The sequence below is a fragment of the Bubalus kerabau genome, chromosome 13 (assembly GCF_029407905.1).
Source record: "Bubalus kerabau isolate K-KA32 ecotype Philippines breed swamp buffalo chromosome 13, PCC_UOA_SB_1v2, whole genome shotgun sequence".
Lineage (NCBI taxonomy): Eukaryota > Metazoa > Chordata > Mammalia > Artiodactyla > Bovidae > Bubalus > Bubalus kerabau.
Window position 1 is genome coordinate 38158521 of NC_073636.1, and position 26694 is coordinate 38185214.

At 46.0% G+C, this 26694-nt stretch overlaps 1 protein-coding gene across 2 annotated transcripts in view; it reads right to left on the reverse strand.

The window, feature by feature from the left end:
• BFSP1 (beaded filament structural protein 1) overlaps window positions 1-26694 on the reverse strand; it is a 38570-nt gene that overhangs the window by 3044 nt on the left and 8832 nt on the right. For both annotated transcript variants that reach the window (XM_055545402.1, XM_055545403.1), the window contains exons 3-7: window positions 18654-18749; window positions 17645-17737; window positions 15294-15401; window positions 7045-7265; window positions 363-448 (exon numbers count right to left, since the gene is read on the reverse strand). In XM_055545402.1, the coding sequence (XP_055401377.1) occupies window positions 363-448; window positions 7045-7265; window positions 15294-15401; window positions 17645-17737; window positions 18654-18749 (604 nt within the window). The remainder of the gene's footprint in view (window positions 1-362; window positions 449-7044; window positions 7266-15293; window positions 15402-17644; window positions 17738-18653; window positions 18750-26694) is intronic.

Here is a 26694-nt window from a genome sequence, read left to right on the forward strand (position 1 = left end):
TAAACACCTTTGCTTAAAAGAGTTCATTTCACTGGGGGAGGGGGAGGGTGGATAGATACATTTCATTATCTACTTCTCACCAAAGTAAATGTTAATTGCGATTTTCCTCCCCAATTAAATGCCTCATGCTCATGGATGGTGGCCTCTCGCGTGGCCTGACTTTCTCCTTGTAAACTTTTAGACTCAGTCACTAGGCACCAGTGGGAGGACATCAGCAGAGTGAGGAAGGACCCCACATAAAAGCACTGAATTTCCAGCTGGATCGGAAGGGAGCATGAATGTTACATTTGGAGACAAAGTAGCTTGATTTTTTCGATTTTCCTAGGACAGAAAAGTAGAACAAGCCAGAGTTGGGGACTCACCTTTCCCACCGTGCCAAGGGCTGAGGGAGGCCCCGTGGCTCGCAGTGTACAGGGTGATTGGAGTTTCGATGAAGGCAGAGCTCAGCCTGACAAGAAGAACCAGAAAGAGGGAGGTCACCATCGTTAAGTCATCAAGGCAAACAGAATGGGGTTGGGGGGTAAGAGGGAGGCTCTAGTGTCCAGCAAAAATGAACAAGGCTTCCTCTAGATCCAACAGCTCAAAATCACAAATGTGCTCACACATTGCATGATGATGGGAAAGTCATGTCATAAACTGTGAAACACACATAAAAAATGGTAAGGTATAAATGACTGATAATCTAAATATGCCACTTTTCTGTTGAACAGGAGTTCTCTGTGTTTTGGGGTTTTTTGTAAATAAGAGAGGGTTTCCCAGGTGGCTCGGTGGTAAAGAATCCACCTGGCAATACAGGAGACGCAAGAGACATAAGTTTGATCCCTGGATGGGAAAGATCCCCTGCAGGAGGCAATGGCTACCCACTCCAGTATTCCTGCCTGGAGAATTTCATGGACAGGGGAGCCTGGTGGGTTAAGTCTCAAAGAGTCAGACACGATTGAGCATGCACACCACCCCTAAAATAAGAGAACGGCCAGCCCAGGATAAATTATTTAGGGCAACCAGGATATGATTCTCCAACTTGTTTTTTAAAGAATAGTTTCTATAACCAGAGAGAGCAGGAAGATAAAAGCAATTGAGACAAAATGTAAACAGCTAGTGAATCTAAGAGGATTCAGAATTTCCTTGCTCTGTGCCTGCAACACTTCTATCAGTGTGAAATCATATCAAAATTAAGAGTTCTATACAAACACACAAAAGAGGTACCCAGTTACCTTTTGATGAAGTCCTGCCTCCAAAACAAAACTTTTCACAAAGACATGTAAATACCAGTTCAAGACATTTTGTATATGTGTGCATGAAGCATTCACTGTGACATAAATATAATTGAGTTCAGCACAATACATTGACCGGAACTAGAGAAAACAAAAGAAAATCTTCCTTTTCCTGCAACACATTAGAGCACTCACATGCCAAGACAGAGCCCCAGAGAGAGGACAGAAGTGTCCCTGGGGGAACGCCCGGGTGTTTCTCTTTTATCTCAATCTAAACCCCCCAAACGTACTCACACATTGCATGATGATGGGAAGGTCAATCATAAACTGTGAAACACACATAAAAAATGGTAAGGTAGAAATTGCTGATAATCTAAACATGCCACTTCTTTGTTGAACAGGAGTTCTCTTTGTTTTGGGGGCTTTTTAAAATAAGAGAGGGCTTCCCAGGTGGCTCAGTGATAAAGAACCCGCCTGCCAATACAAGAGCCACAGGAGATGTAAGTCCAATCCCTGGGTTGGTGGAAAGATCCTCTGGAGAAGGCAGGGGCTACCCACTCCAGTATTCCTGCCTGGAGAATCCCATGGACAAAGGAGCCTGGTGGGCTAGGCTGAACTGAAGAATCTCCACTTAATAGAGAAGCAGAGTCCTTACACTGGAAGGCTGGCCTCAATCCATTCTCCACACATCTAGGGCTATAGGTACACAGGTGGATACAGTCATATATGTAGGCATGGGTACGGATAGGAATAATGGAGACACCATTGTAGATGTGTATGTACACAGAGACAATGCAGGTGCCAATGGTTTATACATGTACATAAAGACAATGGAGGTGTAGACAGTTTATGCATGTACATAAAAATAATGGAGATGTAAACAGTTTATACATGTACATAAAGATGACAGAGACATAGAGAGATTATGCATGTACACAAAAACAATGGAGGTATAGACAGTTAATGCATGTACATACAGACAATGGAGGTGTAGACAGTTTATGCTGCTGCTGCTGCTAAGTCACTTCAGTCATGTCCGACTCTGTGCGACCCCATAGACAGCAGCCCACCAGGCTCCTCTGTCCCTGGGATTCTCCAGGCAAGAATACTGGAGTGGGTTGCCATTTCCTTCTCAAATGCATGAAAGTGAAAAGTGAAAGTGAAGTCGTTCAGTCGTGTCCGACTCTTAGTGACCCCATGGACTGAAGCCTACCAGGGTTAGGGTTAGGACATGTACATAAAAATGATGGAGATGTATACAGTTTATACATGTACATAAAGATGATGGAGATGTAGACAGATGAAAACCATGGAGGTATAGGGTTAGTAGAAGGAAAGAAATCTTAAAAATTAGGGCATAAATAAATGTAAAAGAAACAAAAGAGACCATAACAAAAATCAACAAAGCCAAAAGCTGGTTCTTCAAGAAGATAAATAAACTTGACAAACCATTAGCCAGACTCATCAAGAAACAAAGGGAGAAGAATCAAATCAACAAAATTAGAAATGAAAATGGAGAGATCACAACAGACAACACAGAAATACAAAGGATCATAAGAGACTACTATCAGCAATTATATGCCAATAAAATGGACAATTTGGAAGACATGGACAAATTCTTAGAAAAGTACAACTTTCCAAAACTGAACCAGGAAGAAATATAAAATCTTAACAGACCCATCACAAGCACGGAAATTGAAACTGTAATCAGAAATCTTCCAGCAAACAAAAGCCCAGAACCAGACGGCTTCACAGCTGAATTCTACCAAAAATTTAGAGAAGAGCTAACACCTACTATCCTACTTAAACTTTTCCAGAAAATTGCAGAGGAAGGTAAACTTCCAAACTCATTCTATGAGGCCACCATCACCCTAATACCAAAACCAGACAAAGATGCCACAAAAAAAGAAAACTACAGGCCAATATCACTGATGAACATAGATGCAGAAATCCTTAACACAATTCTAGCAAACAGAATCCAACAACATATTAAAAAGATCATACATCATGACCAAGTGGGCTTTATCCCAGGGATGCAAGGATTCTTCAATATCTGCAAATCAATCAAAGTAATACACCACATTAACAAATTGAAAAATAAAAGCCATATGATTATCTCAATAGATGCAGAGAAAGCCTTTCGACAAAATTCAACATCAATTTATGATAAAAACCCTCCAGAAAGCAAGAATAGAAGGAACATACCTCAACATAATAAAAGCTATATATGACAAACCCACAGCAAACATTATCCTCAATGGTGAAAAATTGAAAGCATTTCCTCTAAAGTCAGGAACAAGACAAGGGTGCCCACTCTCACCACTACTATTCAACATAGTTTTGGAAGTTTTGGCCACAGCAATCAGAGCAGAAAATGAAATAAAAGGAATCCACATTGGAAAAGAAGTAAAACTCTCACTGTTTGCAGACAACTTGATCCTCTACATATAAAACCCTAAAGACTCCATCAGAAAATTACTAGAGCTAATCAATGAATATAATAAAGTTGTAGGATATAAAATCAACACACAGAAATCCCTTGCATTCCTATATACTAAGAATGAGAAAACAGAAAGAGAAATTAAGGAAACAATTCCATTCACCATTGCAACGAAAAGAATAAAATACTTAGGAATAAATCTATCTAAAGAAACAAAAGACCTATATATAGAAAACTATAAAACACTGGTGAAAGAAATCAGAGGACACAAATAGATGGAGAAATATACTGTGTTCATGGATCGGAAGAATCAATATAGTGAAAATGAGTATGCTACCCAAAGCAATCTATAGATTCAATGCAATCCCTATCAAGCTACCAATGGTATTTTTCACAGAACTAGAACAAATAATTTCACAATTTTTATGGAAATACAAAAAACATCGAATAGCCGAAGCAATCTTGAGAAAGAAGAATGGAACTGGAGGAATCAGCCTGCCTGACTTCAGGCTCTACTACAAAGCCACAGTCATCAAGACAGTACGGTACTGGCACAAAGACAGAAATATAGATCAATGGAACAAAATAGAAAGCCCAGAGATAAATCCACGCACCTATGGACACCTTATCTTTGAAAAGGAGGCAAGAATATACAATGGATTAAAGACAATCTCTTTAACAAGTGGTGCTGGGAAAACTGGTCAACCACTTGTAAAAGAATGAAACTAGAACAGTTTCTAACACCATACACAAAAATAAACTCAAAATGGATTAAAGATCCAAACATAAGACCAGAAACTATAAAACTCCTAGAGGAGAACATAGGCAAAACACTCTCTGACATAAACCACAGCAGGATCCTCTATGACCCACCTCCAGAATATTGGAAATAAAAGCAAAAATAAACAAATGGGACCTGATTAAACTTAAAAGCTTCTGCACAACAAAGGAAACTATAACAAGGTGAAAAGACAGCCTTCAGAATGGGAGAAAATAATAGCAAATGAAGCAACTGACAAACAACTAATCTCAAAAATATACAAGCAACTCCTACAGCTCAATTCCAGAAAAATAAAAGACCCAATCAAAAAATGGGCAAAGAACTAAACAGACATTTCTCCAAAGAAGACATACAGATGGCTAACAAACACATGAAAAGATGTTCAACATCACTCATTATCAGAGAAATGCAAATCAAAACCACAATGAGGTACCATTTCACGCCAGTCAGAATGGCTGCTATCCAAAGTCTACAAGCAATCAATGCTGGAGAGGGTGTGGAGAAAAGGGAACTCTCTTACACTGTTGGTGGGAATGCAAACTAGTACAGCCATTATGGAGAACAGTGTGGAGATTCCTCAAAAAATTGGAAATAGAACTGCCATATGACCCAGCAATCCCACTGCTGGGCATACACACCGAGGAAACCAGAATTGAAAGAGACACATGTACCCCAATGTTCATCGCAGCACTGTTTATAATAGCCAGGACATGGAAGCAACCTAGATGTCCATCAGCAGACGAATGGATAAGAAAGCTGTGGGTACATATATACAATGGAATATTACTCAGCCATTAAAAAGAATACATTTGAATCAGTTCTAATGAAGTGAATGAAACTGGAGCCTATTATACAGAGTGAAATAAGCCAGAAAGAAAAACACCAATACAGTATACTAACGCATATATATGGAATTTAGAAAGATGGTAACAATAACCCTGTATGAGATACAGCAAAAGAGACACAGATGTATAGAACAGTCTTTCGGACTCTGTGGGAGAGGGCAAGGGTGGGATGATTTGGGAGAATGACATTGAAATATGTATATTATCATATGTGAAACAAATTGCCAGTCCAGGTTCGATGCATGGTACAGGGTGCTTGGGGCTGGTGCACTGGGATGACCCAGAGGGATGGGATGGGGAGGGAGGTGGGAGGGTGGTTTAGGATGGGGAACACATGTACACCCATGGTGGATTCATGTCAATGTATGGCAAAACCAATACAATATTGTAAAGTAAAAAAAAAAAAAGAAAACCATGGAGGTATAGACAGTTTATACATGTACATAAAGACAATGGAGATGTAGACACTTCATGCATGTACATAAAGATGATAGAGATTTACGTACTTATGTGGAGATGAGGTGCAGGCTTAGGTGATAAAGATGTAACTATAACCATAGATAATGTAGATACAGGTGTATGTAGATACAGATGTAAGTGATATAGACATGGATACAGATGATGTAGATGTGGGTGGAAGAAGAGATGCAGATGACATAGAGGTAAGTGCAGGTGTAAATGTGGGTGATGCAGGCATCAGCATAAATAACAGAAGTGCTGAAGATGATGCAGGCACAGAAAATGCAGATGTGGGGTAGACATACATGTAGATGATCCAGACAGACGTAGATGGCAGAGTAGGTGTCAGATGTAGATACAGATGATGTAGGAGTAGGTGATGTAAAGGCAGGTGTAGGTGTAGATGATACAGATGTAGGTTAGGTGATGTGGGTGTAGCTACAGATGATGTAGAGAACGCAGGTGTAGTGTAGATGTACACATACAGACGCTGTGGACACAGATGTAGACATAAGTATACGTGTAGGTGCAGACACGGTCACATAGATGAACACGGAGGAAACAGAGTAACTGATGCAGGTGTAGATGTGAATGAGGCTGAGACAGAGACAGAGACACTTGCCAGCAGACTTCACATCCCAATCCATCGTGCAGAGGAGACGGGACAGCCTGTTGGTAGCCACAGGACTGGCGGGCCAGGTGCTCAGAGTCACATGGCAGCAGCAGTAATAACACCAACTGCTCTGAGCACTGGTCCAGTTCCAGGTACTGTGCAGGCATGTCGCCTGTAGCATCTCAATAACCATACCTGGTCATCCTTTCAGCTAAGACATTCCTGTCACCAGAAGCCTGTGGAGCTAAAAGGCACCTTGACATCCAAACACTCCCACAGTCATCTTCATCACCTCTCCCCTCCCCCCACCATCACTCACGCCAGAGCCCACATCTCTGTTGCAAACCCATTCATCCTCTGCCTCCCCCACTAGCATTCCAGCCCCGTGAGGTCCTGGATTTGGGGGTCTCTTTCTGGTGGCTCAGACGGTAAATAATCTGCCTGCAATGGGTCGGGAAGATCCCCTGTGAAACAGAATGGCTACCCACTCCAGTATCCTTGCCTGGAAAATCCCATGGACAGAGGAACCTGGCAGGCTATAGTCCAGGGGGGGTCACAAAGAGTCGGACACGACTGAGCAACTAACACTCACTTTCCTGACACATTCCCTACAGCCTGGAACTTGCACATGGAAAAACGTGGAACAAGTAAGTGTTTCTGTGCCCATGGGCTCTTACCCACCCTGACCCCACCTGTTGCCTTCATTCTCGATGATGCGATGATACCGGTCCAACTCATTCCTCAGGGTCTGCTGGACGACCACCAGCTGCCGGCAGTCATAGGATGATCTCTCCAGGCTCCTCTCTGCCTCTTCAATCTCCTTCCGCAGGGTGTCGATCTGCTCGTTGTAGAGCTGAATCTCATCATCATAACACTCGTGGGCGTCTCTGATGGCTTGTTCCAGGGCCGCGGTCTGTGGGCAGAGACAATAGTCACGAGAAAACCCAGCCACACTCTCCCTGCAGACACAGACATGGCAGGGGAGAATCCGGACGGCGTACCCAGTTGTATTTGTTTTGTTGGTTTGTTTCTCTGTCCGCAGAGAATCTTTAAGCCACAGAAGGATGTGACAACTGAACCCCTTCCCCTGATGCTTGTATCAGCACCCCAGGAAATCAGCCTGTAGCAGAGCCCCCAACACAAGGCAGTAGGAAGATGAGAAACTCAGAAAATAAAAACTGCCATCCCTGGACTAACATGTACAACTCAGAGTATATTCTTCATACTTTACTGAGGTAGCATGAAAAAGTAGTAAAAAGAAGAACATGGACTAAATAGATAAGATGCTATAATAATAAAAAGGGGGGGATCTCCTTGATCTTATTCAATCACTGCGGCACTTTAATTTTCTCCTGATTTCTGACCAGTAGAGTTACATATATGTTTTGATAGCTAAAATGTGTGTGTTTGTGTGCACTGGCACTTATGTAAAATAACTTCAGAGAAACACTATTTATATATTAAAGCAGGACAAGTCAAAATTAAGGTAGGAAAATGAAAAGAGGTTCCTCGTCTTCACTTTTAGAGCTATGACAACCCATAAGCAGCCACAAGCTTTTTACTTATTTACAAGCAAACTTATTTACAAGCTCAGTACAAGCTCGCCTTCCCACAGAGAAAAGATCTAACAGGCGTAGCCAGTCCTCAAAAGCAAAATAAAACATGTAGACTGAAACCCACTCCATCTGGAAGAGCACTTGTCAAACTTCAACACACATATGAACCACCCCAAGGATATGGTTTTGCTCAGATTTTGACTCAGTAGCTCCAGTGGGACTGGAGGGGCCGGGTTTCTAAGTGTCTCCCCAACAATGCCCATGGCTGTGGCTCTGGTCTCCGGGCCACATTCTTTGAGTCATGGGGAACTAAGCAAGAGTCTGAATCTATCCTCATGTATGTGCATCACAGGATGCCTGACACATGCAGCTTAATGAACACACTGGACAACACGGAGGGTGATTGTTCCTGAGAGCCTGACCCTTCACTATGTACAGATAAGGTCATGAGAAGCAGAGATGGGCAGGAACCGTCCCAGCCTCGAGGAGGCTGAGGAGACAGGACACCTGAATGCAGGCAGGACCCAGGATCAGGCAACCTGTGAACAGGGTAAGGGGTGAGATTTCAGGCAAGTCTCTTACCAGTCTGGTCTGCTCACCAACGTCCTGGTTTCAACCTTGGTGCTTTGCTATTTGGATGTTGACTTTGGGGGAACTGAATGAAGAGTATGGGAAAACTCTGAGCTATTTTCACAGCATCAGAGAAGTCTAAAATTATTTCATAATAAACAAAGAGAGTTTGGCCAGGTTTCTGTTCCTCATTTAAAACTGCCTCCATTCAGGAAACAATCTAGATGTCCATGGATAAAGAAGCTGTGGTACATATATACAATGGAATATTACTCAGCCACAAAAAGGAATGCATTTGAGTCAGTTCTAATGAGGTGGATGAACCTACAGCCTATTATACAGAGTGAAGTAAGTCAGAAAGAGAAAACAAACATCATATACTAATGCACATACATGGAATCTAGAAAGATGGTTACTGATGAACCTCTTTGCAGGGCAGCAATGGCGATGCAGACGTAGAGAACAGACTTGTGGTCAAGGGGCAGGGAAGAAGAGGGAAAGAGTAGCATGGAAACATACACATTACCGTATATAAAGTAGATCACCAGTGGGAATTTGCTGCATGACTCGAAATAGCAACCCACTCCAGTACTCTTGCCTGGAAAATCCCATGGATGGAGGAGCCTGGTAGGCTATAGTCCATGGGGTCCCTAAGAGTCAGACACAACTAAGCAACTTCACTTCACTTCAGACCTCAAACCAGCACTCTGTGACAACCTAGAGAGATGGGATGGGGTAGGAGGTGGGAGGGAGGTTCAAGAGGGAGGGGACATATGTGTACCTATGGCTGATTCATGTTGATATTTGGCAGAAACCAACACAATACTGTAAAGTAATTATCCTTCAATTAAAAATAAATACATTTTAAAAAATAAATAAAATTGTCTCCATTCAAACAGTCTCCTAGGACATCAAACACCAAGGCACAGCCTCTGACTCCTGGTGTGGCCACACTTAACCATACTGGCGTCCACACGCTCCAGGAAAGGCTTCCATGAAGGGATTCAAAGGACCCCTCCAGACCTGAATCGCAGAGACAAGAAGCCATCCAGGAGTGGGTGAATCCCCACGTAAGACTCTCCGTTTCCATGGAGCGGTCCTGAGAACAAAGCCTGCAGGTCACAAACCGGTGTGGCTAGGCTCCATCCACCCCAGAGTCAGCTGGGCAGTAGGGAAACATGAGAGCTGGACACACTTTCATCAAGGCTCACCCTTCTACCACATGAATAGGAAAGAGCTGTGCCCGCAGCACCCACATGTTAAAGCTCAATAATTGAAACCTCCTCCATCAGAAGGAGGGGTGCTCAGAAAGAAACAGTAAAAGCCCCCTTTCGGCAGCTCAAAGGGGGCTAATGAGATGTCTCTGAGGGGACTGACTTCCATGGGGGCTTCAGACACCGTCTAGCACCAGACTGATCATAGGAGAAAGAGACCCTCCTTCCTGGAGCCACAGTCCAGGTTGGCCACAGGGTCAAGCACAGGGTGTCACAGAACCCACGGAGAGGCCCAGGGTGCTGGGGAGGTTGAGGGGGAGGGAGGGGCGGGGCATCACGGAAGGCTTCCAGGAGGACTAAGTCCAGTCCTGGGCACTGCAGAAGCAAAGGGACTTGCAGAAAGAGGCGTGAGAAGGAGAGAGGCGGGCGCCAGGTCTGCAGGGGTGGTCAGGAGAGGAGAGGGGAAGAGAGCTGCCCACTGACAGCCCCAGGTCACTTCGAGAACAGCAGTCAAGCTGATACAGGGGGAGGAGGCAGGTGGCAGGCGTGGGCCTTGAAGCAGCCTGAACTTCACTGTGAGCCAGGTAACTGGGCATTTCTGCCTGGACCATTTGGATTGACCAGCTGATAGTCATCTCCCTACTTGGCTGCAGGCAGGAGCCCAGCCAAGCTCTGCTTGGTGTTCCTGGACCTCACATGGGGCTCGCCAGAAACATCTGAGTAAAAGACAAGTGTTCTAGCTCAGTTGTGGGGCTTGCCTTTGCACTCACAGTCCTCAGGGATCCTGACCTACGCCTCACGTGAGCCCCGTCTGGAGGGGTGACCTCCTGCCTCAGTCCTCTTAGGCCCCTGGACTCCTTTGGGTCCAAGGTCATTTCAAAAAGGAAAAAGAAATCATATCCTTCCCAGATTACATGCCATCTTACCAAAACCTGCCACCAGATGGTGCTAAGGAACTTTCACAAAAAATGACGTCTGGGCAACACACTCGCAAAAATCTGCATTTTTTCACTTCCTGTAACAAAAACTCAACTGATGCAACTTAGAGAATTTAGAGAGCCTGTCCTTTCTCAGGCACCTGGAATAAGTACCATCTCATGCGTGGCCCACGTTCAGGGATCTCATGCGTGGTCCATGTTCAATCTCAAAAGCAGGGGCCCCTAGCTCCAATCGTGGGTGCTCTTGCGGGCAACCTGCAGACCAGTGTTCTCAAAGCTGGCAGAGCCACCTAAGGGGCTTGTTGAAGGAGATGCTGGCCCCTCGCCAGTGTCCCTGATTCCACAGGTCTGGGGCGAGCCTGTGAATGCCCTAACCATAGGCAGAGCCAAGGAGTGCTGCCCCACAACATCCCCACAACATCCCCAGTCCCAGCCCTGGCCCCACTGAGGGGCTATGATGACTGGTCTCCCTGGGAATGTACAGCTTAGCTACTCCATCCGAAAGTCATGGCAACATTTTAAAATCAGCAAAAAGCCAGCTGTAAATATCTCGTGAATTAGGCTGTGGAAGGCCCAGGCCAGGAACATGAGAGGCCCAGATGTAGAACATCCTGACCCAGCATGGGATTCCCACCCCCGCCTCCCCCCCACAAATTAGTGACCTCCAAGTGTGGTTCCCGGGCTAGCAAGCAGCACCTGGACTTCAGAAAGGCAGGTTCTTGAGCCACAAACCAGACCTACTGAGTCAGAAACTCTCAGGTAGGTCCAGACATGTGTGTGTTTTAATTTGAGCTAATCAGGCAGACTTTTGGCCCCGGTGACCTTTACCCCTTAGCTTCTGCCCAAGACTCTGTGGTGTCAGTTGGCAAAGGGACTTTGCAGATGTAAGCAAGGTTCTTAAGCAATTGAGCTTAAAAAATAGAGAGACTATTCTAGATTATTCCTGATCACATGAGCCCTCAAGAGCAGAAATCAAAGAGAGCAGATGCATGAGAAAGAGTCAATGTCCCTGAAGATGCAGGAGGCCACCCACCAAGGAGAGTGGGCAGCATCTGGAATGACTACTGGCAGTAAAGAAACAGGATCCTTGTTCCCACAGGCACACAGAGCAGAATTCTGCCAACGTGACTGGGCTTGTGTCCACTTCTCCAAATGCTTAGTCACACACACACATGTACACAAACACACATACACACACACACGTACACACACATACAACTTATACACACATATATGCACACACACGTACACACATTCAAAAATATTCACACACATTATACATACATGTACACACACACACACACACACACACACACACAAATCCTCCCTCTATCCTCTCAGAACCTCAGAGAAAACTACATTCTCATCAAGTCACTAAATCAACGTGTCTGGTTCTCAAGCCATAGTTTGTCACCAGAGCAGGATGAGTTTTAAGGGGTCTCTGCAGCTGGGGTCTCTGCCTTGGGGACCATCTGCAGACCCCCATGTGCTTTCCGAAGCCCCTGAGTCACTGCACAGTGAGGGGTGTGTGGTGCGTGGGGCAGGAATAGAGATTCCGGACTCGGGTCCTGAAATTTGGTAACACTGAGAACCCACGAAAAGCACCACATCCCACAGGGCTCCAACATGTGATTCTTCTGTCAGCACTGGTGGAGTTCAGTTCAGTTCAGTCGCTCAGTCATGTCTGACTCTGCGACCCCATGAATCGCAGCACGCCAGGCCTCCCTGTCCATCACCAACTCCCAGAGTTCGCTCAAACTCATGTCCATCGAGTCGGTGATGCCATCCAGCCATCTCATCCTCTGTCGTCCCCTTCTCCTCCTGCCCCCAATCCCTCCCAGCATCAGAGTCTTTTCCCAATGAGTCAACTCTTTGCATGAGGTGGCCCAAGTATTGGAGTTTCAGCCTCAGCATCAGTCCTTCCAATGAACACCCAGGACTGGTCTCCTTTAGAATGGACTGGTTGGATCTCCTTGCAGTCCAAGGGACTCTCAAGAGTCTTCTCCAACACCACAGTTCAAAAGCATCAATTCTTCGGCGCTCAGCTTTCTTCACAGTCCAACTCTCACATCCATACAGGACCACTGGAAAAACCATAGCCTTTACTAAACGGACCTTTGTTGGCAAAGTAATGTCTCTGCTTTTAAATATGTTATCTAGGTTGGTCATAACTTTTCTTCTAAGGAGTAAGCATCTTTTAATTTCATGGCTGCAATCACCATCTGCAGTGATTTTGGAGCCCCCAAAAATAAAGTCTGACACTGTTTCCCCATCTATTTCCCATGAAGTGATGGGACCAGATGCCATGATCTTCGTTTTCTGAATGTTGAGCTTTAAGCCAACTTTTTCACTTTCCTCTTTCCCTTTCATCAAGAGGCTTTTGAGTTCCTCTTCACTTTCTGCCATAAGGGTGGTGTCATCTGCATATCTGAGGTTATTGATATTTCTCCCGGCAATCTTGATTTCAGCTTGTGCTCTTCCGGCCCAGTGTTTCTCATGATGTACTCTGCATGTAAGTTAAATAAGCAGGGTGACAATATACAGCCTTGACGAACTCCTTTTCCTATTTGGAACCAGTCTGTTGTTCCATGTCCAGTTCTAACTGTTGCTTCCTGACCTGCATACAGGTTTCTCAAGAGGCAGGTCAGGTGGTCTGGTATTCCCATCTCTTTCAGAGTTTTCCACAGTTTATTGTGATCCACACGGTCAAAGGCTTTGGGATAGTCAATAAAGCAGAAATAGATGTTTTTCTGGAACTCTCTTGCTTTTTCGATGATCCAGCGGATGTTGGCAATTTGATCTCTGGTTCCTCTGCCTTTTCTAAAACCAGCTTGAACATCTGGAAGTTCGCGGTTCACATATTTCTGAAGCCTGGCTTGGAGAATTTTGAGCATTACTTTACTAGGGTGTGCTGTTGCTGCTCCTAAGTCGCTTCAGTTGTGTCCGACCCTGTGCGACCCCATAGACGGCAGCCCACCAGGTTCCCCCGTCCCTGGGATTCTCCAGGCAAGGACACTGGAGTGGGTTGCCATTTCCTTCTCCAATGCATGAAAGTGAAAAGTGAAAGTGAAGTCGATCAGTCGTGTTCAACTCTTAGCGATCCCATGGACTGCAGCCTACCAGGCTTCTCCATCCATGGGATTTTCCAGGCAAGAGTACTAGAGTAGGGTGCCATTGCCTTCTCCGTTACTAGGGTGTGAGATGAGTGCAATTGTGCAGTAGTTTGAGCATTCTTTGGCATTGCCTTTCTTTGGGATTGGAATGAAAACTGACCTTTTCCAGTCCTGTGGCCACTGCTGAGTTTTCCAAATTTGCTGGCATATTGAGTGCAGCACTTTCACAGCATCATCTTTCAGGTGGAGTAGAGACAGAGTAACATATAACATTTAATGGTATACGTAGAGGTGCAGATTTTTTAAATTCTTGTTCTCTTGTCCTTTACATGTACTTGTCAAACCGAACATCAATTTACTTTTGGATTTGGGAAATGTGGTCAAACAGGAAGGAGCGTGTTCTAACCCAACGTACCCATCAGAAGAGCCAGATACATGAAACCACAGAAAGAAACTGAAGGAATCACGGAGGTGCCCCGCAAAGCTTGTGAACCACAGAAGAAGCCTGTAGAAATAGGACTGAGCTTTTCTGGTGAGTTCAGTTTGCAAATTAAGCTTCACCAAGAAAAGAAAAGGGGTGGGATGAAAATGCAAAGTTTCCACTAACAAATTCTGAGCAGGAGCAAATGCAGAAACAGCCCCTCTCTCCAGTCTCCCCTCTGACTGGAATCTGCAGTCAGATTCCAGAGGAGAGAGTTCAGGTCAGAAGCAGGAAGCACAGATTCAAACAAGTGGAGGATTAAAACCCCCAATCTGTGACCATTTCTTATTTTTTACAACAATTTTAAACTGGGCAAAATGGGTCGGTTATGCACAGGTGGGAGCTTACCCTTGGTGGGGGAGGGGGCCTGAGGGAACCTCTCGGGAGCCAGAAATTAGTGGGATCTATTGTTCCTGCTTTCCTGGTGGCTCAGACAGTAAAAGCGTCTGCTTGCAATGCAGGAGACCCAGGTTTGATCCCTGGGTCAGGAAGATCCCCTGGAGAAGGAAATGGCAACCCACTCCAGTACTCTTGCCTGGAAAATTCCATGGATGGAGGAACCTCGTTGGCTACAGTCCATGGGGTCGCAAAGAGTTGTACACAACTAAGAAACTTCACTTTCACTTTCTCTGTCCCCTCTGGCGCAAGCCCTTTCCAGTCTGAGCAGGAAGGGCAGTGCCCTGGGCAGCCCTCCGTCTATGCGGACAGCTGGTCACCCCCCTAGGGATGCTGTCTGTCACTTGAGGGCTGGGAACACAGGTGTGCCAAGTTTGTGAGAATTTACAGTGAGACAGGGCTTCCCTGGTGGCTCAGTGGTAAAGAATCCACGTGCAATGCAGGAGATACGGGAAATTTGGGTTTGGTCCCTGGGTCGGGACGATCCCCTGGAGGAGGGCATAGCAACCCACTCTGGTACAGAGGAGCCTGGCAGGCTATATAGCCCATGGGGTCACAAAGAGTTGGACACAACAGAGGGGCTAAACAACAACAAAACAACACAGTGAGACAAACGCACGCAAGTCTCTCAGGCACGTGACACCAGAATGAACCTGCAGAGGGTGGGGCGCACCTGGGCCTGCAGCTCGGTTCTCTGGGCCTGCAGGAGGCAGACCATCTCCCTGCCGTCCTCCAGCTGGCACTGCAGGGCGGCGGCTTCCCGTTCCGTCAGGAGCTTCTCCTGCACAAAGAAGCCAGACTCAGCATCACACACTTGTCATGGGAGGAAACACGTAGAGGAGGGGAGAGGCCTCCTATGTTCTGCACATTCACATCCCCCTAACCCCGCCCTCAGATTCACAGGCTGAGGCCCTGACCCCCTCCCGCCATGGCAAGGCATCTGGGCTGGGACTTTGGCAGGAAGGGAGGTGGACATGAGGTCACTAGAGTGGGGCCCCCATGGTGGGATTAGTGCCCTTACAAGCAAAGAAGGAGGCACCAGGACCTAAATGTGCTTTGTAAAGTGCACATGAATCCCTGAGCATCTTGCTGAAATGGGGATTGTGACTCAGTGGGTCTGATGGGGGGTCTGGCTGGAGAGTCTGCATTTTTCTCAAGTTTCCAAGTGATGCTGAGGGTCTCTGACAATCACTGACGCCATCAAACTAAGTCTAGATGGTTCTACATTCCTACAACTCAGACAAATGGGGCTACAAGGAAACAGACTATTATGATTTTATAAGTGTGCTCTGATATAAAACACCTTTGAATTAAAGGGGAAAATGTTTGCAAAATACAATAAAGCATCTGGAAAGAAATCTCTGATAAAGAAAATTATGTTTTAGGAAAAGCTGTGTTTTAGACTAGTTCACTTGTGACTTCCCAGGTGGTACTAGTGGTAAAGAACCTACCTGCCAATGCAGGAGACGTAAAGAGACGTGGGTTTGATCCCTGAGTTGGGAAGATCCCCTGGAGGAGGATATGGCACCCTACTCCAGTAGTCTTACCTGCAGAACCCCATGGACAGAGGAGCCTGGTGGGCTATAGTCCATAGGGTCACACAGAGTCGGACACAACTAAAGCAGCTAAACACGCACGCACACAGCTCACTTGGGGTCATTGGTGAGCAATGTGGACAAGAATATCCCCATCAAGGCCAAAAAAAGTAACCCTTCTGCCTCTCAGATGTTACTTGGCAGTATTCAACTATGTCCCAAAAGCAAATTTGGGGATTTCTTTAGCTTTGATATAAAAAGTTAGGTTCAAATAAACATAAAGCAGTCGGCTACCTTTGCCCACTGGTTCTGCAGGGTGTGGGCTTAAGCAGACTTCTATCCTAAGTCATCTCTGCAGAAAAACACAGAATCTCATCAGCTGAACAGTCCACAAAACCCTGACCTCAGTGTAACACTTCTCCAGAGAAAGACCACATGACATTTCTGTTTTAATCTGTATCCTTCTCAGTCTATTTCTACACATACTATATCGTGCATCACAAAATCCCATAAACCACAGTAGGAAAAAATATAGGTCAATATCCTGTTGAACTGTTAAAGAGCTGAGTGAGGAAGGAATCTGGAATATTATACTGGGAATACAGTTTTACACCCAAATTCCAAAACAGCTTCAACCATCTCTAACCGGTCCTGACAGTTTTCATGCCCCAGACTTGCCTCATCATTAGTAGAGCCTTACCTGAAAAACAGAGTCACTCACTATCTTCAATTTTCTGGATTCAAAATTATGGTCAAATTGATAAGGGGAATAAGAAAACAAACAACCCAATAATATACAGATATAGATATAGATATATATGCAAAAGACTTGGGTCTTGGTCCAACAAAGAAGATACGTGAATCATAGATACATGGATGGCAGATAAGCATCCATATGTCTTGACTGAAAAGATACTCAACAAGGAATTCCCTGGTGGTCCAGGGGTTAGGACTCTGTGCTTTCACTGCTGAGGGTTCGATCCCTTTCGGGAACTAACATTCCTGCAAACCATGTGGTGTGGCTTTAAAAAAAAAAATGCTCCTAACAAGATACACAACACATTTATTAGAACAGCAAACAGCAAAACCAAAATAAAAGCCCAACATCCCAGTGCAGGCAAGAAAGCAAAGCAACAGAAGCTCCCATCTGTGGCTGGGGGCGGGGATGCAGTGATGCTACAGAGCTTGGGAGATAGTCTGGTAGTTTCTTATAAGCTAAACAAGGAAGAATAGCCTGTGACCCTCGAGAGGACAAACACCTAGGAAGACGGTCAGCAGCGGAGTTTATGTCCTCAAATGTCTAGATACCCTTGTTCACTTACAGACTGAAAGAGCAGAAGAGTAAACTTGAATATAAATGCTCAGGTTGGGTTGGGGGCCCCAGACAGTCCAACCCGATGACTCTCCCTGGGCCTCTGGGCACCAGCCCTGGGGCTGCAGGACCAATGCCCAAGTGTGGCCACCCTGCTGCTGCGGCTCCTGCTCTTACCTCCCGCATCCCACTCGTTATGGCGGCTGCCTGCGGGGTGGTCTGGATGATCTGCTGCAGGATGGTGACATAGGTCTGAATCTCCAGAAGATTCTGTCAGGGAAGGAAAGAGTTCTCATTAAAACCTGAACTGCCTGAGTTTCTCCCTCCGGGCTAATATGACCCTCGGGATAGCAGACAGTGACCTGCTCGGAGGGCGCCTGATGCCTCCTTTTATCTACACAAAAGCCGCCCTCTGCCGCCTGGAGCAGGTCCTGAGGCAGAGACACAGACACTGAAGCTGGAGGGAGGCCAGGTCCCTGGAGAGGTCAGCCCTCAGGTCTGCTGTGCTCAGGTGACACAGCTGGGCAGGAAAGGAGTGTCTGGCACTTGCATTTTCAAGATGCACAAGCTCAGAGAGGTTAGACCACTGGCCTTAGGTTACACAGCTCCGGGACTGGACTTTCCCAGAACACCAAGCACCCCCACCCCACTGCAGCATGAGGCTATGAGAAGCCAGTAGGGATGAGGGAAGAACACAGCAGTACCTGAGAGGAGGCTCTTGCTATTGCTGTTTAGTCACTAAGTCATGTCCGACTCTCTGCAACCCCGTGGACTGTAGCCCACCAGGCTCCTCTGCCCATGGGATTTCCCAGGCGAGAATGCTGGAGTGGGTTGCCATTTCCTTCTCCAGGGGGCTCCTGCAGGCCACATGTTCCCTCAGAGGCAGCAGTGAAAATTTACAGTTTTTGCATTTTCTCCATTTTCTGATCTGAACCAGTTTTGCTTAATCAAGACGGATTCACATGCAATCACTCTGTGGACTGTAATGTCTCCCATAGATACTGGCTCCCACCCCATCCCCTGACACACACACCCCAAAACCACCTCCCCCTCTGCACATCTGGTTCACTAAGCACTGTCCAGCCCAGTTCACCTGGGCAGCCCACTCCAGCCATCTCATTTTTCAGCCACGAGAGCCCCGGACCGGTTTCCGGTGGGAAAGGGCTGCAAGAGGGGTTGTGGTTACCTTTTTGTACCTGTCCTTGGCTGCACTGATGTCATCCTGCAGAAACTGGGCTTCAATCTGAAGACGCAGGTTACGTAGCAGGGCTTCGTCTGCCTCCTGCAACGAGAGGGTCACAATTCCGACTTGGAGAGGCCGTGGGGTGGGTGTGAAATCTGAACACACAGACCACTGGGGGTCTGGTTAACAGGCAGACTGCTGTTTGGTAGGTCTGGGACGGCGTCCGGGATTCTGCATTTCTAGCAGAGCATTGGGTTAGCCCACTGGACCTGGTCTACCACAATAGCTCTCAGGCAGGGGTGATTCTGCCCCCCCGGGGAAATTTGGCACAATCTGGACATACTCTTAATTGTCACCATTTGGGAGGTGGAGTGCTACTACCGGCATCGAGTGGGTAGGGGTCACAGATGCTGCTAAACATCTCACAATACATAGGACAACCTCACACAACAAATAAACCTCCAGGCCCTAATGCCAATAGTGCCAGGGCTGAGAAGTCTTGATCTAGAAAGTTCAGGGAGAAACAGTATGCTTGCATTCCAATAACCTTAAATTGCTTTCCCGATGGCTCACGTGGTAAAAATCTACCTGCAGTGCACAAGACGCAGGTTCAGTCCCTGGGTGGGGAAGATCTTGTGGAGGAGGAAATGGCAACCCACTTCAGTATTCTTGCCTGGAAAATTTCATGGAGAGAGGAGCCTGGTGGGCTACAGTCCATGTCCAGCTCTCACAAAGAGCTGGACATGACTAAGCGACTAACACACTTTCGAATTATGGTGCTGGAGAAGCCTCTTGAGAGTCCCTTGGACAACAAGGAGATCAAACCAATCAATCTTAAAGGAAATCAACCCTGAATATTCATTGGAAGGACTGATGCTGAAGCTCCAAAGCTTTGGCCACCTGATGTGAGGAGCCAAATCATTGGAAAAGACCCTTATGCTGGGAAAGATTGAGGGCAGGAGGAGAAGGGGGCGACAAAGGATGGGATGGTGGGATAGCGTCACTGAATCAATGGACATGAATTTGAGTAAACTCCAGGAGATAGTAAAGGACAGGGAGGCCTGATGTGCTGCAGTCCATGGGGTCGTAAAGAGTCAGACAGGACTTAGCAACTGAACAATGATAACACATATGCAACCTTAAAATCTGACACATCTGTATTTGTTCTAGAGCCTCTCATCAGTGAGTTGAGTTTCTAAGACTAAGAAACAGGTTTCCCTTAACACTGAAACCTTTACTTTAGAATGAAGCTACAGCCCTATTTTATACCATTCAAAAACGAACTCTAAATGGGTTAGCTGCTGCTGCTGCTAAGTCGCTTCAGTCATGTCTGACTCTGTGCGACCCCATAGACGGGGGCCCACCAGGCTCCCCTGTCCCTGGGATTCTCCAGGCAAGAATACTGGAATGGATTGCCATTTCCTTCTCCAATGCATGAAACTGAAAAGTGAAAGTGAAGTCCCTCAGTCATGTCTGACTAGCGACCCCATGGACTACAGCCTACCAGGCTCCTCCGTCCATGGGATTTTCCAGGCAAGAGTACTGGAGTGGGGAAATGGGTTAGAGACTTAAATAATTTTATACTGAAACAAAACTCCAAGAAGAAACAGGAAAAAACCTCCCTGACATGGGTGTTGGCAATGAATTTTTGGACGTGACACTTAAAGCACAAGCAACAAAATAAAAAATTGGCAAGTAAGACTACTTCTTGCTGCTGTTTAGTCGTTCAGTCATGTGGCATCTTTTGCCACCCCACAGATTGTAGCCCACCAGGCTTCTCTATCCATGGGATTTCCCAGGCAAGAATACTTGAGTGCATTGCAATTTTCGTTTCCAGGGGATCTTCCCAACCCAGGGACCAAATCCACATCTTCAGCGTCTCCTGCACTGCAGATGGTTTCTTTACCACTGAGCCATTGGGGAAGCCCAAGCAAGACTATATCAAACTCAAAAGCTGTGCATAGCAAAAGAAACCATCGATGAAGTCAAAAGACAAACTATCGAGTAGGAAACCTTAATTTTAATAGTTTTCTCCCGAGGACTGTTGACACTTACCTTGGGACCACCCATCTTCAATACAAAATGCATTTTTTAGCATGAATGCTGAGGTGAAGAGTGTTTGCTCCTTTAAAGTTGGAAATGACACAACAGAAGGTTGAATGTTCTTACCAAACTTTTTGATAATTCACCAACTTTTATCTCATCAATCTTCCTTTGAGCAACCAAACAGGTGTGAAGAAGTATTTGTGCTCTTAATAAGAAAGTAATATGATGTGTGGAATTGACTTAAATGCTTCAACAATTCAGTGACATGTTACAGGGCCAAGGACCTTGTTCCTCTCCCAAGACACCTCTGCCTTGCATTTCTACCAATACCTGAGGCCTTGCTAAGTGCATTTTTACTGACTTCCTAATGACTTATTAAAAAGCACTATGAATGTTAGCAACAGGCTCTCATCCATACAGGTAGAATGTGGTCTGCTAAAATATTTAAGATATTCTCCACTCCTGCATGAACAGAGTTAAGACAGTCAAGGTATGTGGACAGGACAAGATATTCTGAGACACTTGCCCTCCTGGTACTAATAGGGGTTAGGGTCATCATGCTGAATTGTCCCTGGGAGAGCACAGCATTGCTGATGGTCTCACGCAGATGCTCCAGGGAAGGTGGAAGGCCCCTTGGAGGTCCTGGTGAATGGGCTTCTGAATTACTCAGAATTGTCACATAGCCTGAGGAAGCCTCTTCAACAGAGAAATGCTAAAGGAAAGGAAGCCTGGTGTCTTCCCAGCAGTGGAAAAGGGCTGAGGAGCCAGAAAGATCCCGGGTAATCTACAGACCCCAAGGGAAAAAGAGTCAGGCCTCAGGAAGGATAGAAACCAGGGCAGTCCCAACAAAGCAAGTAGCAGCGGGCTGTGGCCTGGACACCCAGGATGACCAGCTCCAAAGGCATTTATCTCTGCCCCTCAGGAGTGACATCTCTGAGAGAGAGCTATGATTGGCCCACATGATCACGTGACTGTTATCTTGCTGACAGTCCTACCAGGACCACACTGACAGGAAGGAAGGTCCAAGGGCTCAGGGGTGCACCCTGCCCACTTCAGGCACGGTGGTTCCTGGTGGAAGTGCCTCTCAGCTCCAAGGAGCGGGCCCTGCTTAGTAGGAACAGCTAGCCCTGGGGCCAGAGGCAGGGCAGTGCTGGGTGCAGACATGTGAGGCAGCCCTTTGGGATGTTTTCCTACCTGCCCCATCCCTCGACCCCTCAAGACTGCTGAGGATGGGGTGGGATAGGGAATTCTCAAACATCTGAAACTTTCACCAAAAATTCATCCACAACTGATACACAATTACTGGACTGAAGACCTTTTGTGTTATGACTTACAAAGGGCTATCCTTTTGTAAAAATTTTAGAAATAGAAGGGACCCTAGAGGCCATGGGTCCTCAGACATTTTGTAGCCACATGTGTGTCATCCTGCAAACAAAACATCTCAGGGAAGCCAACATATAGAAGCAAAGCAGAGATGTGTTTCCTAAGGGACATGATGGTTGGGCAGAGGCGGATGCCGATAGGAACCCTGACTATCCAGCAACCCTCCTCCATCAGATGCCCTTCAAGCAAATCCATGGACCTTAAGGGCTCTGCCAAAGACAGCTCGGAAACCATAGAGTCTCAACTTACAGACAGGGAGACATGGAGCCAGTGGGTCATTCAGCTGATTAACAGAAGTTAACAGGAGCTAACAGGCCTGGGGTCTGTCCTGGACTTGCCCCTACTAGTCAGGAGTTGAACGCTGAGTCCTGACCCCACCCTGCAAGGTGCCTTCTGCTCTTCCCTGACTTTCCTCTCAGGGTCAAGCCCAATAACCCCTTAGGTCCCATCAACCAACTTTTTAAACTGCTGAGAATGATAACAAAAGGCCAGCCCACATTTGCCCTTAAAAGAGAGATTAATCAGATGCCCTGCAAGCACATTCTCTCGCTTTGAAGACAATCATCTGATAAACTGCCCGGAAAAACTCCCAAAGGTGAGTCGCTGCTGCTGGAATGTGCAGCTGCTGGTAGAGGGGGGTAGAATTCTTTTGGAAGTGTTTTCTTTTGTTTGCACCAGAATTCAGAAATGTGTGGACGCTTGTGTTTTTATTATGCTTTTGGATGCTGTCAGCTGCAGTTTCAAAAGCTCCACCAGCAGAAGCGTCTAGATTTTTCCAAATCAAGACTCTGAGCCAAAAGTCTAATTTTAGAAAATGCTCCAACCCTGATACTGTGTGTTTTACATCTAGGCGAGTGGTTCGCAAAGTGTGGTTCCTGGACCACACTATCTGGAAATGATTTGAAAAATGAAAGATCTGGTGGATCCCAGACCTATTGGATCAGAATTTCTGGGGTAAAGGACGAGGAATCTGTTTTAACACACCCTCCACGTGCTGCTGATGCTAGATCCACTGGTCTAGATCATCTTTCTTCAGGGGGGCTTCTCAAGTAGCTCAAATGGTAACGAATCTGCCCACAATTCGAGAGACCTGGCTTCGATCCCTGGGTCGGGAAGATCCCCCGGAGTAGGGCATGGCAACCCACTCCAGGATTCTTCCCTGGAGAATCCCTTGGACAGAGGACCTGGCAGGCTACAGTCCACTGAGTTGCAAAGAGTCGGACACAACTGAGCGACTAACACTTTAACTTTTGAGACCATGTTTTAGAAAGGGACTGGAGAAATTAACTGGAGTCCAACATATCCTTGAAAAATCAACCTTGCTAACTCAGCCACAGAGATGCTGGAAATCCATTAAAAACTTCAACTGTCTGTCAGTTCAGTCGCTCAGTCGTGTCGACTCTTTGCAACCCCATGAATCACAGCACGCCAGGCCTCCCTGTCCATCACCAACTCCCAGAGTTTACCCAGACTCATGTGCATCGAGTCGGTGATGCCATCCAGCCATCTCATCCTCTGTCGTCCCCTTCTCCGCCTGCCCCCAATCCCTCCCAGCATCAGGGTCTTTTCCAATGAGTCAACTCTTCACATGAGGTGGCCAAAGTATTGAAGTTTCAGCCTCAGCATCAGTCCTTCCAATGAACACCCAGCACTAATCTCCTTTAGGATGGACTGGTTGGATCTCCTTGCAGTCCAAGGAACTCTCAAGAGTCTTCCCCAACACCACAGTTCAAAAGCATCAATTCTTTGGTGCTCAGCTTTCTTCACAGTCCAACTCTCACATCCATACATGACCACTGGAAAAACCGTAGCCTTGACTAGATGGACCTTTATTGGCAAAGTAATATCTCTGCTTTTTAATATGCTATCTAGGTTGGTCATAACTTTCCTCCCAAGGAGTAAGCGTCTTTTAATTTCATGGCTGCAATCACCATCTACAGTGAACTTGGAGCCCCCAAAAATAAAGTCTGACACTGTTTCCACTGTTTCCCCATCTATTTCCCATGAAGTGATGGGACCAGATGCCATGATCTTCGTTTTCTGAATGTTGAGCATCAACTGTCTGTATCTACACCCAAACCAGTCCAACTAAAAAAATTTAAAAAAACAAAAAATCCAGCTGCTAGGACTTCCCTGGAGGTCCAGAGGTTAGGACTTCACGCTTCCACACTTCCAATGCAGGGGGCACAGGTTCAACCCCTGTGAGAACTAAGGGGAACTAAGATCCCACGTGCTCCCAGATTGGGCCAAAACAAAAAAAAAACAAAACCAACTTCCTGCCTTCCACCACCAGCCTCCTCCAAAACTCTGCTTCCCAGATCCTTCTCCTCTTCTCCAGAAGTTCATTCCCAGCCTCAGAGGAATTCCTGTACGTACGAAGGCTTATAGGCCTGAAAGCAAAAGTGCTTTCACCTCTTAAACTCCCTCACCTCTTGCTCTTTTTCAAACATGTTTAAGATTCACGACTCACACAGAAAAGCACACACGGCAGCTTTAGGTATTTCTTTACCCTGTTTTCAAGTGAAAGCCTTCAGCTAGAACTTACAGCATTTTAAGATTCTGGGAATTTTTTTTTAAAAAAGAGAAATCTTGAAGTCTACACCTTACCATTTATACATGTAAAACAATGAGTCCTAGAGGTTAGCCAAACCCAACTATTTAAAAATCATCAGGTCAGTTCTAGTAACTTCTAATGGAGCATAGCCTATACAAATACTGAAACCCTATGCTGTACACTTAAAACTAACATAATATTGAAAATCAACTATTACTTCATTAAAAAGTTAAAAATAAAAAACAAAACAATTAAATGCTAATGGAAAAAATAAAGGAAGACCCTGTCCATACCTACCAAGAGTGAATGGGGGGCTCTGAGTCATTTAAATTCAGTGAGGGTGAGCTCCTGCCCTGACAGAGAGGTGATATCCCACCTCTTTTTTTGGGTAAAAAACCCAAAATCCTCAAGGCTGTTCCGAGGTTCTGAGAGCTGATGCAGGGACCTCTCCATTCACTGCATTTGCATCCTGTGTTCGTGATTTCTGACACATCCAAATCTACTATTCACCCTGTATTCTTTTCCAATTGATTCATGTTTATTGACATGTATTTAAAAAGAAATTTTTTTAATTTCTTAAATTTTTTAAATTTTTAAAGAATTTTTTTTTATAGTTTTAAAACTATTTTTTGATCCAGCCCTGTCAAATCACTTTACAGATAATTTTCTCATTTTGGCATCAAGGTTGTTGATGTTATAAATACATCTTTCCATTACCTTAATTATTTCTAACACTTCTTTTTTATTTTATTTTATTTTATTTTATTTAACTTTACAATATTGTATTGGTTTTGCCATATATCAAAATGAATCTGCCACAGGTATACATGTGTTCCCCATCCTGAACCCTCCTCCCTCCTCCCTCCCCATACCATCCCTCTGGGTTGTCCCAGTGCTCCAGCCCCAAGCATCCAGTATTGTGCATCGAACCTGGACTGGGGACTCGTTTCATATATATTATACATATTTCAATGCCATTTTTAAAGAATTTTTTTTATGTCATCCGCTACAGAGAAAAGGTAGTCACAAAAATAAATTCACAGCAATTCCAAAGCTATCCCTCTACACACTCCCACTCCCCCGGGGTTACACAGCCACATCTGGAGAGAACTAAGCTGGTGTCCATCGTATCAGGAGACCTACAGTAACAACTGTAGCAGGCAGGTCACATCTACGATTGTGTCACTGAACCTTCACCAGCCATGCAGACAAACACCTGCTCTTGAGGTGGGAACCGGCATTGTTCCCATTTTCCAGATGGAGAAACTGAGGTGCCGAGAGAGGAAGCCACTCGCAGTGGAGTGAGGGGTCCTAGTAGCAGGTCACCCTCCTGCTCTGGATGGCACAGCTCTTGCGGGGAGCAGGGTCTCCCCTGCACCCGGGAACAGCCATGCCGAAGCCTGTGTGGCCCCCGCCCACCCTACTGCCTGGTCCCATCCTCCCACGGAACCTTCATAACATCCCCACTGGACTCAGATCCCAACCGTCCACACGCTACATCACAGAATGAAGCGGGGAAAAGGGTGGAATGCCTTTCCCTTATTTTCCATTTTCTATTTCTTATTTGTCTACTGGGAGTACGCACTGCTTTTGTAATAGCAGAAAAATCGAAGGTTCGAGCTTGTTTTTAAGTCGCATCACTTGCCACCAAAGGTTAAATGGACTAAGTTCTGTCTCTTGCTTCTTTGAGGAAGGCCCAGGATGACACTCTGCAGGGCAGGCGACAACCTCAGTGCCATGTCCAGAGGGAGCCCTACCTGCGGTGAGGACAATCACAAAGCAGAGCGAGCCGTTCGGGGCGTGGGGAAGGGCTGAAAAGTGCCTAAAGCTGATGGCGGTCAGCTTTCTCTATTCCCAGAGGCCTCGGTCTGTGGACACAACAGCAGCCCCACCTGGGAGCCTGGAATTTCCGCCAAAAACAATGGGGATGAGCCATGGGTGTCAGTCGAACTGCTGAGTGAAGTCGAAGGCTAATAAGGCCCAAATCAACTCAGACTTCCAACCCAGCTCAGCACACGGCCAGTCACTGAGCTGTGTCCACAGGACCCCTCTGCAGGACAC